At 27.4% G+C, this 18,366-nt stretch overlaps 1 protein-coding gene across 3 annotated transcripts in view; it reads right to left on the bottom strand.

The window, feature by feature from the left end:
* LOC105844625 (tudor domain-containing 6) overlaps positions 1-18,366 on the bottom strand; it is an 82,466-nt gene that overhangs the window by 25,831 nt on the left and 38,269 nt on the right. For all 3 annotated transcript variants that reach the window (XM_065792239.1, XM_065792240.1, XM_065792241.1), the window contains 3 exons: positions 14,754-14,889; positions 3,839-3,930; positions 3,526-3,705 (listed from right to left, as the gene is read on the bottom strand). In XM_065792239.1, coding sequence (XP_065648311.1) covers positions 3,526-3,705; positions 3,839-3,930; positions 14,754-14,889 — 408 coding nt within the window. The remainder of the gene's footprint in view (positions 1-3,525; positions 3,706-3,838; positions 3,931-14,753; positions 14,890-18,366) is intronic.

The following is an 18,366-nucleotide window of genomic DNA, read 5'->3' as shown; positions in this document are numbered from 1 at the left end:
TTTCTTTATTTTTCTGTTTTTTTATGTATACATGAATTTACATTAGCAGATTTACACAGCCAGCTAAAGGTAGGCTGATGAACTTTTAGAACCTAATGATACACAAATTTGCCCCTTTAAAGATTTAAAATTTGTGACAAAACTGTGTATAAGAACTTTATCTTAAATAAAATAAATCTAAAGATGAAACTTTAAATAATCTCTTATAATAATATAATTATGTTTTATTGAACAAAAGTCGGATTGAAAAAGTTCTTGAGAATAAACACTTTTAATTTTTTTAAATTTATTTTATCCTATTTTAGCTGCCTGTTTTAAATACTGTATTATATGCTGTATTGAAAAAGTGCAAATACTCATTGTGATCTACTTAAATAAAAGGGTGATCTACTTAAATAATGGTAATCTACTTAAACAAATGTCGATTTTGGATTTTTGTCAAGAAAAAAATTAAGGAGTTACTAAAAGTTGCAGAATTTGATGGAGAATCCAAATAAGGCTTTAAAATTCAAATTAAAATATATTTTGCTTAGGTGATTTGACTTTTTATATTTCAATAAAATTTTGACCTGGTTTCTCTAAAAAACTCGGGTTTTACTTAAACATTATTAAGCTTTTTTTAACTTTATTTGATAAATATCAGTTGGTATATTAATGTCGATTAAAACGAAATTTGATATGAATATATTTTTTTAAGAACTTGTATAAAATTTAAAAGAAATATTTTTTTCTACTTTGAATTTAAATTTTAATATGCATATTAGTTTAAAACTGAAATTAGATTGAGATTAATATATAAATATTAAAATATTTTTCAATGTATTTTAAATAAATTTTGGCTTAACATCTAATAACAATTTTATTGGTATAGATGTTAAAAAAACAGAGATATGTTTTTTAAACAAAACCGAATTGTTTCAATAAATTTTATAAGTTCAATACAAAAAAGTTTATGTTAAACTTTTAAGGTCTAGTTAATTATTATTTTTAGGCATTAACTTTCTATTCGCCCCTTAATGTCTCAAACAAACCCTTCTCTCTTTTCACGAGTGCACACTCTATTTAAAGCTTCAGTAACTTGCTTTATGCAACATTCAACAGATTGTCCATGACATGGACATATCAGCACCTGCATAGGATTTGATAAAAACAAATTAATTTCAGAATTAGTTAGAGAGGCAGTTAAGACTGGTTCATAAACTAGTGACTTCCATGATATCAGGTCTACAAATTTTTCAGCATTAAAAATTGGAACAAGAGTTTTTCTTTGTCTAGGAGAAGAATCACCTTTTTATAGATCTTCATCTTCAGTACCTCCAATATATTTTATCTTATTAAAAGCTAAACTTCTATACTCTTCAGTATTAGAACACAACAATGTTTGTAGTATACACTCACTGAAACAAAACCAAGCTGATCTTTGAATAGAGGGTGATACTATTTTAATGAGATTTTCTTTATGAAATTTGCTGCAGCTGGTAAAGTACATGTTTAGGACCTTCAATCCAAGAATGTTTAACTTTGATCTTAAACCAACAAGGAAAATAAATAGCCATCATGTACTTGGTAATAGACCTTAAATTTTCTAAATCTTAATCTTGAATTTCATGTTTAGAGATCCATATTCTACATATTCTGTTAGCAGTAGTTAACCATCTTGAATGTGAAAACAGGTCCAATTTGTAATAAATGAAATTTTGGTGGTAAAATACCACTATGACACAAACAACTTTATAACCATAAAATTGATTGGAAGACAAGCCATTTATTATTTTATCATCAAGAGAAATAAAGAGATTATCAATTTTAATAGTTTTAAATACTGGATTTATCTAGATCTGTAGCCAGATCAAGCAATGTGGGATGACTATTTCCTTCCCAACCAGTGTTCACATTTGTAGAGTCTCCACCAACAGCCAGTTAATACTGGTCAATACCTCTCTCAGTCAACCATTCAACAATTTTATTTGCTATAATCTCTGCATGTTTAATACTTTTTGTTGCTTTCGCAGGAGTAAAGTGAAATAAATATTTACCTCCAGGTTCCATACAGAGTAATGTTTTTCTTTAACAGTTACTGGAAATTTTGCATTCGAGCCTTCAAGTTCAACCATTTGTTTGGTTTGATCTATTCTCCCATCAAAAAATATGCATTTCACTTCTCCACTTTTTGTAATATTGTCAAAATCCTTACTAAGATTAATTTTTCTAGCGCTCTAGAAACTTTACTATGGTCAATAACTAACTTTTTATATATGCGTTTATAAGTATAAATACATAATTAATAAACAAACTTATTTTAAAAACCTATACCTTATACTATTCATAACTATGTGTGAAATATCTAAGGTATTGTAACACTTTATTTTTTTTCTGATAATTTTGCAAGCACTTGAGATATTCTACATTAGTAATGTTATAATTGTCATCAATTAATTCTATTTCATTCCTGAAATCACTTTCTTTTTGATAGTTAATCTCATCTGACTCGATTTTTTATCCAGTTAAAATAAAATTGCTGTCTTTATTCTCAAAATATTCTTCTTGATTTTTTCTGAGTAATCTTAAAACTGTTTCCTGGGTTCAATGTTTTCAGCTAATTTAATTTGAAGCTTGATAACAGTTCCAATTTTAACTCTTTGAAAATACATAATGCCAATAGATGGCATTTTGCACTCTTTATTACATTTGCACTTTATAATGAACTTCTTTATCGCAATCATCAGAACAAATAAAATCATCTCATTTTACACTTGGACATTTGCATACTAGTATATCAAAAAATTTATTAAGTTTTCTTTGAAATTTATCACTTGTTTAGCTCCATTTTTTCTTTCTACAGGATAATTTCTTTTTTTTTGTCTTTGAAACCCTCTTTTAATTAAATTCCATATCTTATAACATCTCTGTTGGTTAGTAATTCTGAAACTAGAAACTGTTTTCCTGTACCGAATGCAACACTAACTTGTGTGCCAGTACATATTTTGGCTTTGGGTGCCATTATTCTTTCAAGTTATAAAATATTTTAAGAAAAATTTGTATTGTTTAGAAATGAGAAAAATTTTTCTCCATAAAATTTTGCAACTTTTACTTATATCCTAAATTTTATTAAACCACTTTTTTAAATAAAGTCTGAAATTGACACACCCTATTATATAGTAAATACAAATTGGTACTCCTTGTCATAATAATCATGTTCATAATAATCATGTCATCTTGGTCATAATAATCATGTTCCTTTAATGAAAAAAGTGCCAAATTATTAATATCTAATCATCAAGATTTCAAAACTTTTAACTTAAAACTAACTTTAAATAAATTCAAAAATATTAACAAAAACTTTTTTTTTCTTCCTATTAAAAAATCTTGCTGTGAAACAGTTAAATAAAATATGGTGTACTACATACTATAAAAGTCAATAAACTTCAAACATCAACATAAAATGTGCATAACTAAAATTTAGAAAAACTTATTTTGCTAAATTTTAATTGCCAGTAAAATCACCTTTTTATTAAAAAAACTTACCCCCAAACTAAATCATCATAAAGTTTATCATAAAAAACTTCATCTTCATGCTTGTTTACATTACAACTTTGTACACTTGGTTTAGCATGAGACACATATAATTTTTTCCCTTTGAATATGCTGTTATCCAATATCTGAATAGCCAAACTAGCCACTTCAACAGACTCCATGGTTACAAACCTAAACAAGAACTCTATATCTAATGATAATTACAGACTAGTAAACAAGAGTTCTAAACAACAGAAATTGAATGACCTATATTCTCAGTTATTTGATTAAAAAAAAACAGCATTGCTCAAACAAATATTCATACCCATATGTTGAATATTGGCCAGATCTCTTCGGTGGAACAACTTTAACATTATTTATTGGACCAATATCTTTAAATAACTCATGCAAATCATTCTAAACAACAAAAACAAAAACTATTTTATTTAGCATTAAAATATTCTTTAATTTTATACCAAAAACTTATCTTAAATATCATTAAAATATTCATCAAGAAAATTTTACTAAATTTCATAAAATTCATAATAAAAATAAAATTTTGAACAACAACAAAAAATTGAATTACATAAATACTCTCAAATTAAATATAACATTATACTTATTGTTTTGTAGTGTAACAAAAACAGTATAAATAAACAGTATAAAATATTTTTTAATTATTTCTGATATTATGAAGACCTTTCAAAGTTTTAAAAAACTTGTAAAAAAAAAAAGTTTATAAAGAATTGTAAGACTTTTCACATGAATTTTGTAACTTTTAGGCTCTAAGCTTAAGAAATGTAATGCAGCGCTCAAAATAAATATTTAGAGGTTATGGATCAACACTGATTGGCTGTAATGATAAGAATTAAAAAGTAGACGATAAAATAATTTTCCAGACTATCAAATTTTTTGTAAGTTTGTATCAAACTTTTATAAGTGTAGCAATTTTTGTGTCACTTTTAATGTTTGTGCTTGATAGCACTGCTTATACCGCAGAATTACAACTTAGTTTAAACTCCAAAATGATAAAAAAATCATGTTATAAATACAAATGAGCCTTTTAAATTAATTTTTTTCAAGTGTTTTGCTTGTTAATGGCACTTTAACAAGCCTTTAAAAAAAAGAATAATTTTTTTTATACTTAAACCAAAAAGTTATCCAGCTTAAGTATAAAAAAAATTTATGATAAGTTGTCCGGCTTATTCTAACTTATCATAAAAATTAACAAATAAGAAATTATGTTGATCAAGTCAACTTTTGATTCATCATTCGATTATGCAGTCATTCATTCAAAATAATAATAAAACTTTATTTTCTAATCACCTTAAAATATTTTTTAGCACATAATTATATTGTCATTAACTTTAAGATTTTTGTTATGAATATCTTGTTCATTTATGATTATTTTTATTATTATTATTTATATTTATATTACAAAATATATTTGTTATATTTATAATATAAATATTTTTATTATATTCATAATATAAAATACATTCATTTAGTTAAAACTGCAATTTAAACTCAGCGACTGTTTGCAACATTGTAAACGATAGTAAAAACATTTAAAAATTCCAAAAACAGAGCAAAATTGATCAAAGTATTAAGCTCATTCATTCTAAGTTTAATTGCAAAAATGTTTCTTTCTCTCGCGTTTTACGCAATGAAAAACTATTCAAATATTAATGATTGAACTTTTACGGTTTTGGTTACCGAAAATAAATGATTTTTTTTTTTTACAAAAACAATACAAGGAACAACATTAAGAACCAATCAATTAATTTATACCAGTTTTTTTATAAGTAATTTTTTATTTCAGATTGTGCCTTCGCACTACATCATTTGCCCATAACTCTATAGCAGGACTTAAATCAAATACATTAGAATCTTTTCCATGCAAACTTATTCAAATTAAATTTTGAAAACATCTCTCTTTCAGAGAGCTGTGTGTGTCCGTTTTCACTCTATTCATTATTGAAAAAAGGTGACCTCATATTGAAATTATGTAAATCGTCAATTATGACGTTTTTGATTTTTAACTGACAATTTTTAATTTTTATATTTATACCTATTTAAAACATGTACTACTAATTTTCTAACCTATTAAGTCATTGACCTACTGCATTTTTAACCTACTGAATATTGAATCTACCATATTTTATAACTACACCTTTTGGTATGTATTTTGTATATTTAGCTAATTTGAATACAAGCCAAACTTGATCAGCCTTCGTACAGTGGTTGCAATGCTGTCTTCAGAATCAGGAGGTATAAGGTTTGATGAATGCTTGGAAAACTTACTGATTGTTAATTTTTTTTTTTTAATTTTGTAGTTTAGAAAAAACAATATTAAAAACAAAGAACAGATAATCTGAATAAAAAATGAAAGTCTATAAAATAGGTCAAAAAATAAATCAGTCGAAAACAAAAATGTCATAAATTAAGTGAAAAAAAAATATGATGGGTTGAAAACAGCATAGGTCTCATTAGGTTATCTGAAAATTAGTTTCATTTTTTAGTAGATGTTCTTTTTGTAGAACAACTTAGTAGGTCGGGTTGACACGGAAAAAAGGTGATCAACTTTTGCATTAAAGGCCAAGAAAATACAGGCCAAGAAAATAATAGTTTAACAAGAAATAGAACCAGAACCTATTTATTTTTCATTTAGCTGGAGAATATTTGGTGCCATAACTTGCGATAACCAGAATTATGTGATACTAAGTACTTTATAGTGTAATTTACTAAGCTATGCCAAGCATCCAAAACATCCTTTACGCTTCGGGTGAAACCAGCATGTCGCAACAGCGTTTTGTAAGTCATAAACTTTTTCTATCCCTTCATCCAAAAAAGCATTGTTTTCAATACTTTGAAGCCAGCCTTCTGTATTTAAAATTTTTGGAAATTTTTTTGTTTGTTAGATATAGACTAAGCAACAGTTTTTCTTTTACTATAAAGTATGCAACCTCAAATTTTTTTTTGGTCAAACCAAGATTCATACTATTCATTGTTTGAATACCAGATAAAGTGTCTGTTTGCTACATTTCCTGCTGCAACTCATTTTGATTTTGATTTCTATCGCACAAACTTCTACCTCTTGTTTTCATAAATATTTCAAAAGCTTTCTGGTGCGCCATACCTTCTGCATGTATGATTGCAAAACTGTGTTGCAATTGACTGCATCCTTTTCCACCACTTTATTCTGGTGTGTACCCTTTTAAAACCTGAATTTTAGAATTATTTTTACTGTCTAATCTCATTACATGACGACATTGTACTTAACTTTTGTTTATTTGCTCCATAACTAAAGGGTCAGATCATAACGGAGGAGATGTAATGGAGATGAGGAGATGTAAGGGAGGAGTATTAGAGGTGTAACAAAAGTTTCAAATTTACTTTATTGAAATTGAATTATTATATAGCAAAATGCATATTTAAAAAAGATGCTATAGGAGTTTTAGCTCCTGCTATGATAGGTTCACTAAGTTCAAATTGATTTTCTCACGTTTTGATAATTCAAATCGGATGTGTTAACAAGATCAAAAGTGAAATAGCAGCACATTCTATCGAACTTAAAAGTTTTGATTCAAGACAACTTTGGTTTGGTATTGAAAAGTCAAACTAAAAAATTAAGTAAAAGTTGTTTATAATCTGTAAATTTGAAAGTCTTAGCTTAAATCTGCAACTACGATAAACCCGAAAAAATCTCTAATCGAGAGTAACCCAAAAAAATATCAAAAAAATAATCTTTCAAGCACTGCAACATATTTATTCTCTGAACATTCTCAGTTGTTTGTTTGCCTCCCAATTGATCTGATGAATCTGAATCAAGAATTTAGCAAAAGAACAGGAATTCATTTGATTCCTGTTCTTTTGTTAATTAACTCATGTATAATTTTCTTTCCTATTTAAAGAAAAGGGTACTACTGACTGTCTATCCACGGATTCCATATGAATGTAGCCATATGAACCATCACTTTTAAGTGGTGGCTCATATGGCTACATTCATATGGAATCCATGCATAGACAGTCAGTAGTACCCTTCCAATCACCCAAACATTTAAATGTACCCTGAACATTCATGTTCAATGGCACTTTAAATGTTTGAATCCACAGAGTAATGCATAGAACACTTGTACAGACCTTACATTAGATCCAGTTAATAGATTGTTTGCCCATAACGCAGATCATAATTCTTTTATGTTTTAATTAAAGAAGTATCTTTTTGTAAGTCCAAAAATATCTACTCCATGGTTTCAGTATCTCTATATATTTTGTATAAAAATGTTATTTGCCTCCCTATAGCCAAGAGGGCCACTTTATTATGGTTATAACCCTCTCTCAACTCTTTAACTCTGAAACACAAATTTGGCGAACAAGAATGCGGTGTAGAGAAACAAGTTGAGCACGGTACTACCAGCGGCATGGTGGGGATCAAATTTGGAACTTCTTGCTTATGAAGCGAGCGCTCTACCAATACACCACAACCACATAATTATGATGAATCTACCATATAATTATGCCCTCCTTTAGCATAAGGTGTATAAAGTTATGCATTTTTACCACACATAATATGCTTTATAGTACCACCAATGTTATGTGAATTTTACGTAAGAAATTTTACCTATAGGTTAAGCCATTTACATTATGCCAAAACTTTTTTTTTAACCAAAAGTATTGGGGCAACAATTGAAGCAGTTCTTTTTATATTGGAGAGAGAGAATACTAACTCAAATCAGATTCCTTCTTATCAGATAGTTCTAAAAGATGAAAACCAAATCAGTTTCTTCTTCAATTGGTTGATCTTCACCAGAAAGAATTTGCAGATGCATCAAAGTCTGCCCTGTTGAAGATGACTGTTGATGATAGATAATCAACTTTTGATTGCCTAATGCGTAGTAGTAGCAGCAGTATGTAGTACACAAAAAATACTGTCCTAAATATTTATTTAGCAGTATTGTTTTTAAACAATTAACATTGACAGTCCACATAATTAACTTAATATTAACTAAATAAAAAATAAATATAAAATAATAAATTAACAAAAGCATCCAAAAATTTTTTTTACTTAAAATAAATTTTTTTTTTTACTTAAAATAAATGCATTTGCAATAACAAAAAAAGAAACCATGCTTAAACATTATGTTCGCTTTTTTCTAAAACATGCTTTTTTTAATTTTCTTTTTTTTCTTAAAGCAAAGTAATGTTTTTCAAAGTGCATATTAAAATCACTTTTAAAATGCTTGAGAAGAATTTTTAAGTTTTGCTGAAATATATATAATCTAATAGAATATATAGAATATGTTTAATATAGTTTTAATTTTTTGTGTTTTTAACAACTTCAATAATATGACATTTTTATTATATTATTATTAAATACTTAATATGATTTTATTATTAAAAGTTTTAAAAAAGAAATGCCAAAACAACTTTTACTTTATTTTAAGCTTTAGCATTTTAATTTTCTTTTTTAAAAAGTTTATGCGTTATTTTATTTATAAATAAATTTAGCAAACTTATCGAGAAAAATTCATTATTTAGCACCAATGGATAACAGTTTACGATCGTCAGGTCATTGCATATTTATTATCATTAATTTAAGCGCACTTTGCAAATGCATAAAAAATTGTTTTGAAGAAATAAAAATTAATTAAATTCAATAAGCATCATTAATATATATAACTTATTAACTAGAATAAAAATTATTTGAAAATAAAACTTCCTTATATCACAAATATCTCTTAAATTAGACGTTCGTCATTAAATAAAGATGAACACCAACATTCATTTAAAAAAAAAGCGATTTGCTGCGTCCTGGGCTTGTAACAAGTTTAAAAACTAAAACTTTGTATTTAATAAGCAATAAGGAATAAACAGATAGCTCGTGCAAAAACCAAAAGCTCTCCTAAGCAGCTGTTTAGAGGGGCAGCTCGCATGGCTTGCCATGTTTGTTTTAGGAGAATTTTTTGTCAATCTTGCACTCATTTACTCCCACTAAGCCTGATATATTAATCTGTATATGTACTTGATGATTTTGATGCAAAACAAACTTTTTTATTTAAAAAAATTTTTGTTTATTGAAGAAAATACTGAAACCTTTTTCTACCTTAGTGCATCAAAAAAGTTAAAGACTGCACATTCTCAAGGAATTCTTTTCTCATCTAGATCATAAGAGGCATCTGAGAAAAATCTGAGTTTAGGGATTTTTGTTTACATATCACGTTAATTCTATCAGCATCAGAGTTTAAAAAGGCAAGAAGACAACATTTTCGTGATTGTACTATTGGTATTAACACTGTGAAGCTAACTATGCATTTTATGCTTTCCACTGCCAGATAACCAAACTTAATTTTAAAGGGATCCCAAATATAGTAGGTAGATTTTCAGGAACAGATTTTAAGAACTAAATTTGTTAGTCAAGATGTCATATGGACATTTTCAAGCTTAAGAATCTGATTTTGGCAGACTGTAAATGTAGAGTAAACTCCATTATATGACTCAGGTAGGGTAAATGTTATCAAAAAATTATTTTCTAATAGAATTTTTTAAGAGCTAACAACATGGAAAACATCCATGTTGATAGCTCTTAGCATTTTCCTAAGCTTTCTGTATTAGAGAATTGCCGGAACCAGTTTATGACGAGTCCCTGGAAGAAAATACCAGGTGTGAGTTTGGGTACCAGGCACTGAGTCCATTTTTATTGTTTTATCAAAATTTTATTCTAAACAATTGGAATAAAAGCGTGTGAAATTTCAAGTGCTGAATTGTTTTAACAAAATAATGCTTATTAATTTTGCCAATATATAAAGTTTTTCTTTAATAAATAACAATATTTACACTCGAGGTCACTAATTCAAATTATACAAACTAAAGTGCAAATTTGATATTTGTAAAGTGTAAATTTGATATCTGTATGTGGTAGTGGTTAAGCGCTCGCTTCATAAGCGAGAGGTTCCGAGTTCGATCCCCACCACGTCCCTGGTCGTACCGCGCTCAACTTGTTTTTCCGCGCAGCAACCTTGTTCGTCAAGGTTCGTGTTTCGGAGTTATAGAGTTAAGAGAGGGTTATAACCACAATTAAGTAGCCTCCTCATCTGCAGTGGCCTTCTGGGCCTTGAGGAGGTGAATAACAAAAAAAAAAAAAAAAGATTGTTCTTTCTTCCTCAGGGTTGTTAATCTCTATATAATCGCTAACATGCGCTAATTAATTATAAGTTATCTTATGGAAAAAAATATTAAGAGAGAAAGAGAACAGGAAAAAAAAAGAGTATTTTTATTCACACTATAGTCGATTATTTTATTCACACTTCTCGACTGTAGTGTGAATAAAATGATAAAAATTAAAACAAATAAAAAAGAACATAGACAACACTTAATTGCTGCATCTTATTTTAATTGTTTAATTAACTTTAGATTATAATGAACAAACAATAAGTATTCTCCGTTATCTGATTTTAGTCTGCTCCTTGTCGCTTTGTATATGTCCCCACCAGCACTAAATAATTTCATTCACTTTCTATTGATGAAGCAGGCACTGTAAGATATTTTGATGCCATCTTTTTTAGTTTTTCAAATTGCATCCCACATTTACCTCACCACTAAAATGGACAACCTTCATTTTCTAAAAGAGGCAGAGACAAATAGTTGTGAATTTCACGAGTAATTGCAGACCTTAATATTGTTTGCTGCTTTGTTAGTTCAGTGGTAACAACTTTAATCTCTCCTAGTTCTCTTTCTACCTCAAAACGTTTTTCAATCTGCTTTCTTCCAGCTCTCATAGAAGCTTTAAATCTTAAAAATAATCATCAATGCTAATGAATCCAGCAGAGGCCGAAGCTATCACTACTGGAACATTGTCTGAACCAGAGTCAACAACATCTTCTGCTCCTTGATGCTTCTTCAACCCACACCTTAATAACATCTTCTTCTACGTGTTGATAAAGTAATTTATATCACGGATCTAAAAATGTTGATACACATAACATTTTATTAAGCAAATATTTATTAAGTCTTTTAGTAACAGATTTTATTAGTTCATCAATCATCATCATAATTTTCTGGGATAATTATCATTCAAAATTTTCAGTCCAAGAACATTTAGTATAATTTGTGCGCAAGTTTCGTCCTTTCTGCAACATTTTTTGTTAAGTTTTCAAATGGAGCAAGAATGTGAACAAGGTTTTTGATTATTCCCCATTGATGGTTATCAGGAAGTTTAATTTCATCAAATTCTGCTGCATAAGTGGCTAAAGGAACTTTTTGTTCAAACATTCTTTGTAGCATTTGAAACCAACTGTTCCAGCTAGTCGGAACATCTTGTTTCATTTTGTAAGGTACAATACTTAATAGCTGCTGAATTGATTTTAATTTTGCACATGTTATTGGGGAATAATTAAAATGTGTTGCTATTCCTTTGCTTAAGTTAAATGTTCTTCCTTTGCTTTGTTAATTACTATTCCTTTGCTTAAGTTAAATGTTCTTGATGGATTTTTGGCTAAATATAAAGTCATGAATACATAGCTGCAAAATATAAACAAAGCATGGAGTTGATAACATGCCACTATTTTTTACTCCAGCCTTCATATTACTTGCATTATCAGTAACAATAACATGAACTTTGCTTAACAGGATTTCAAAAGACTCTAAACCTTTTTGTAAATACTCTTTTATATGAACACCTGTGTGATTTTCAGAAAAATGAATTACTCAAAGAACAACAGGTTCTTGGGTAAATTTAGTTTGATATATATATTTATATATATATATATGTCTAGTAATGCTTAAGAATGCGATTTTTGTAATATCCTCTGTCCAAATTTATGTTGTCAGATTTATATTTTTAAACAATATATCATACATGCTAGGGATTACATTTTGAGTGAAATATGCTCTACATGATAATTTATAATTGGGGTAAGCATCTTTAATCAGTTCATTAAATCCCATATCTTTAACAATAGAAAATATCTAATGCGATAAGTTTTCCTATTATTTTTAGGGTTCAAACAGATCTGTGGTCATTGATATCCCATTGCTTTTTTTGTGGAAAAATAATGTTGCTTTGTCCTGTAATATTGGTGGTAGAAGCAACTGTGGCTTAAGAAGTAGCACAAGACAGTGACGATTGAACCTTTTTCTTCTCCTCTAGTTCAAACATTTTGGTATGATTTAAGCGCAAATGTTTTACCATTGCTGTAGTTTTATAAGACTTTAATGATTTCCCCACTCTCATAACTAAGCTATCACATAGTTTGCACTTGCACATATGAGGAGCAGTGCTTATATCAAAGAACTTCCACACTATACTTATTTTAGACATAATTTTACTTTCAAATAAAATTTCTATAAAGATAATGAAGATATGTTTTTGATTAAATATTAAAAAAAAAAAGATTATTATTACAACATTTTAAATAATAAGCTATTTAACTATTTAACATTAGAAAAAGGTTCTGTAGAAGAATATGTAAAATATTTACCTTCTACCTCTACTTTCAAGATTTTTTAACATAAATGAAAAGTGTTATAATCGTTCAAAATAAGTTCGAAATGTTTTCATCGTTTGAAGCATTTAAAGTAAAATCATTTTCAGACAATAAAATTTAAATAAAAGAAATAAAATTCAAATTAAATAATTATAAAAAATGTATATATACTTATATAGCAAATATATTAATAATTTTAAATAAATCTTTGAACGATTGTTTACAATTAACATTTAAGAAATCCTATATGTTTATTGTAAACAATCAAAATTTATTTAATCTATTGTAAATGTTTAGTTATTCTAAACAATTGTTTAGCAAAAACTGTATTTAAAAACGAATTATGCAACTTAGTTAGACCAAAGCATTTATCCATTCAACTCAGTTAGATCAAAGTACTCATTCATTCAGTTTAATTACTAAAAACTCTCGCGAAAAAGTTTCTCACACAATAAAAAGAATCAATTCAAATACTTTTATTCCTTCGTTTCTCTAGTTATTTTATTTTGTGTTACTGATTTTATATCCATTTAAATCAGTTTACTTTTTGAAATATTTTCTGATTATTATGCAAAAATATATTTTTTTGAATATTCAAAGTGAGACACACCTATATTAGGCAAATAAGATTTTGTGGTTAGCAACCCCATGACACTCTTAGACTTATATCAAGAAGTTTATTGGTTGAATTTTAAACTAAAAACAATGCTGTAGATAATATTTTGACACAATTTCAAGTACCACTAAAACAAATAGTTAAAGTGCTTAAGGCTTATGCTTATTACAAATTTCTTTAAAGATACCCGGGTCCTGTAACAAAATGGCCAATTCCGGGTACCCGGGAAAACAGCTGAATTACCGGATCCAAACCGAGTACCTGGCACATCCCTATTTTGTATATTGATCCTCCCAACAGTGAATCACAGAAGATTCCAGTAACTTCCAACTCTATTAGTGGTTGCTTGCTGCCTTGTTGGAACCGAAGATATTAAAAAAAAAAGAAGATTGCAACAACTGTCATATTTGATGTTTGGGTAAATTTGATACAGCTAGATGATGAAGATCTAGATATAGATCACCATGTTGACATCAATCTGTTCCTCTGATATATATCAGAGGTTAAATTTTAGGACCCCTCTCACCTCCTATTTTAGCTACGCTAAACACATTTTTGCTACTCTATAATGTAAATGAAAAGTCAGTTTGCTTTATCACAATTTTTTTACGTATTTAATTAACTACTTTTAGTAAAGGTATCAAAGTTTATAAATACAATTTATAGATGGATTTTATCAAATAATAATAAGATATTAATGAACAAAGTTTATGTTCACAAAACTTATGTCATTAGAACTTTATGTAATATTGAATTAATAAGAAATAAAAAAAATTCATTTCCATTTGTGAAAAATGAAACTAAACGCTATTCCTTTTATTATAATCAAAAAATCAAACTTTTTGGTTGATTTTACATATTTTAGTTTATGACTTAAAAGGTTTTTACATAATCAATTTGCAAATAATAAGAAAAAGAATTCATAAAAAAATAACAAAACCATTTTTTCAATGTTAAATTTAAACTTTTAAAATCATATTTAATTTTTTTTAAATTTAATTAAGTTCTTTTATTTAAAAAAAAAAAAGAATTCAGTTGTTGAATTTTTCTTTTTTTTTATTAAAAATTTTTTTCTTTATCTATATTTATATATTTTAGTACAAATATAATATAAAAAATAAATAAAAAACAGAACATACATTATTCGCCAAAACATCAAGACCTTGTATGTGTAACCGAGTGCTTTCATTTTTAATCAATTTAGTTGTATTTTTTGAGTGTCCAGTGTTTTTAGAGAGCTCTGTTGATGAGTCACCAGAAAGTGTAGAATTCTTACTAAAAAAGAAAAATATACACATATATACTTATAATATATACACATATCAGGGGTGTACCCTCATGGTTGTCCAGTGGCACAGGACAACATGTTTTCTCCAAGGGCAACTGAAATTAAAAAAAATCTGTCAGACTCCTGACAGGATGACCACACATTTTGTTACTTACAAAAGTGTGTTTAATAATAAAACCGTATTTTGATATATGAAGAAATTATTCCTTGCGATTATTTAATAGAAAACTTTAAAAAGCATTTAAAATAGTATATACTTCATATAATAATGAGTACACAACGGTGCTTTAAATAATTTTACTAAACTTAATTAAAAGAAGCTGACACACGATTTAATATTTTAAAGTGCAACTGGACTGTTTTTTAAACGTTGCATTTTGAAGCACGTTTCTTATTAATTTAAAATAAGTTTTAAAATAAAATTTCCTATAAATCCAAATCAGAGCCAATGAAACCCGGAGAAGAGAGGGCCAGGGGGCATGTGCCCTCCCCCTCCATATTTTTTTTGTAAAGGACCATTTCATTTTTTAAAAGAAATCCCTAGATATAAAAACTTTTTAAAGAAATTGATGATTGTCCTCCTCCACTTTAAAAACCTGTGTCGTCGGCCATGCAAATGTAACATTTTAAAAATCTTAGTCACATTTTGAACCACATGAATGGGCAGTTGAATCATTAGTAACACTAAACTTCTTGTTTTTCATTATTAAAATAAATTTTTATTTTAACATTGTCAAAGAAAATTAACAAAATAAAAAACATAATTAGAGTGCATGTGAAAAATCATTATTAGAATGCATTAATGATGCGCATGGAAATTCTTTTTTTCTAAAACAAAAGAAGTGTAATGAAAAATGTTTAAAACATAAACATGTTATAAACATTCAACTAAATTAAATTTGATTGAAGATTAAGAGAGAATAATAAAATATTGTACTTTTTATAAAAAGTTTCTTTGCAGTTTTGGCTTTCAACTTTTTTGCTTCACGTAATGATACCTTTGTTAAGATTGACACAAAAAAAAAAGAAACGACACAAAACAGATATTGACTACAACAAAAATGCTGATCTTTAAAATTATTTATAGTTATCTTTCTACCAATATTTTTTGTAACTAAAGTTTTTATGAAAAAATTATTTTTTAACAGGTTATAACATTTCACTTTTTTTAATTAATCAATTAACTAAACTGTTTCTTATTAAGTAGTCAGACATCTTTATTTTTTTCTTCAGTATTTTCCAAAAAACCGCCAAAAAAACTATTACATCCGAAAACTGATTATCAGACAACTTAAATGAGCAATAAAAACCATTTCAGTTGCCCGCATGGCAACCGGGAAAAAACTTGAGGGTACAACCCTGCACATATAAATATAGTATATACATAAACACACAAAAAGATGTCATAGAGAATGGTAGTTTCTTCTATTCATGAAAATTTCTTGATTTGTTGTGGAATTAATGAGTGAATTCGACTATCGGAAACACCTTTATATAAACTTGATACGAAAGCTTGATAAAGAATTTTTATTACTGTTTAGCTAGAATAAATTATTCAGAAAAATTTATGCATTTAAAAACCGCTGTAAGTTTCTTTTTAAATTCAATTCTTTATTTAAATAATAAATGCATGAACAGCAAAGGTTTTGAGAATATGCATTTAAAAGATTTAGTTGCATATTATTTGCTGAGAAATAAAGGTTTTTAATGACAAAATATTTGCTTTCAGTAAATTCTTGATCAACAGTAGCATGACCCTGAAATGGGACCAAAACGACTCAGTTCATTCTCATTGTTATTAGGAAACAGACCAATCGGACTTACAATTAGGATATGAACTTATGAGTTTTCTGAGAAATAAGTCCAATCGATCTTTAGAAATGAATTAAAATTCTATGAAATATTTTTTGTTAGCCTGAAGAACAAAGTTGACAAAAATTTGGAATACACTCTGTTTGTCTTTTATTGCGATTTCAGATGTCAATTTTTTATACCAACCAGGATTACAAGCAAACTTCTAAATTTAGCAAAACTGTTTTGAGATACACATAGCATTATTTATAAATACATAGACAGAAAAGTTTTACAATAAAGGTCAATTTATTAAAAAAGCAAAACTTTAATTCAATTTTGAAAATGTTGCCAAGGTAATGCCGAGGTAAATTGTATTTTTTGGAGTCAAGTCCTTTGCATTTATTTGCCAAGGTTAAGAGGGGTATATATGTGTGTGTGTATATATATATATATATACACACACACACACACACACACACACACACACACACACACACACACACACACACACACACACACACACACACAGAGTCGTGAACAGGAAAAGCATGTAATTGCACTTCAATCATGATGCGTGTAATTGTTTTTTTGAAACTGAAAACTTTACCACAACTTTTTAGATAATTAAAAACGCGGTGAAAAAAACTAATAAAGGAAAAAAATTATTAACAATTTAAACTATAAAAAATAGAAAGAAAACTTAACTAAAGAGAAATTTTTTCTCTTTCTAAAATATGCAAACTGCCATGGTCAGTTAGTCTAAAATTTTTTAGACTAACTGACCATGGCAGTTTGAATATTTTAACTTCTAAAGCGTTTCAATAATTCACGGCAGAAAGCTAAACTTATTTACTGAGAAAAAAAAAAAAAAATTCTTAAATAAGGAAACAAAATTGTGACAAAATATAAAGTTTAATAAAATAAACTAGAAAATTTATTAATTAAGAAAGTATAAATAAAAAAAAAAAATTATAAAATTTTTATACAACTTTTTTATTCTTTTTTTTAGAGTTGTTGTTGAAAAAAACATCATTTATTGATTTAACAACAATTGAAAGTTTTGATATACAATTTATTCATGATTTTTATCAGTCCATATAAATTAAAAACTATTTTGCTATGTACGCTAGAACTATAAGAAATTTTGTTAATTTTTTCCTTACGTTTATTTGCTTATTTCGTTTATTCATTTGTTCCTTTTTAAGTCTTTGCTTTTAAACAAAGTTTTTGCTATGTTTGACGTTTTTTCTCAATACTTATATAATAAGAAAATAAATTGTTACTTATTTGTCAAAAATATTATTTGATTAATAAATTTTGGTAATGACGGAATAAGCGGAATTAAAGCTGACTTAAAATTGACGGAATTAAAGGAATAACGTAGTTTCTTTAATAAATATATTTTGCATCTGATGCAAAATTTTGCAGCTTCATTTTCTTTTTTTACATAAAAAACTTGTTAAAAAAATATTTTTATTTTTGTTATATTCTTATCTACTTTTTTCCCCGACTTGTATCAATTTTGGTAGTGGAAAATAACAAACACTTTAAAAATAAGAAAACAAAAACAGTAAATATTTAGATATATAATTTTTTTGTCCACAATTTTCTTTTTTTTATTAAGAAATCATTTTTAGCTTATTTTATTTAGGTTTACTATTTTGTATAGT

Source organism: Hydra vulgaris, chromosome 03 (genome assembly GCF_038396675.1).
Source record: "Hydra vulgaris chromosome 03, alternate assembly HydraT2T_AEP".
Lineage (NCBI taxonomy): Eukaryota > Metazoa > Cnidaria > Hydrozoa > Anthoathecata > Hydridae > Hydra > Hydra vulgaris.
Note: the sequence above shows the minus strand (reverse complement) of the source record. Positions and strands in the feature narration are given on the sequence as shown.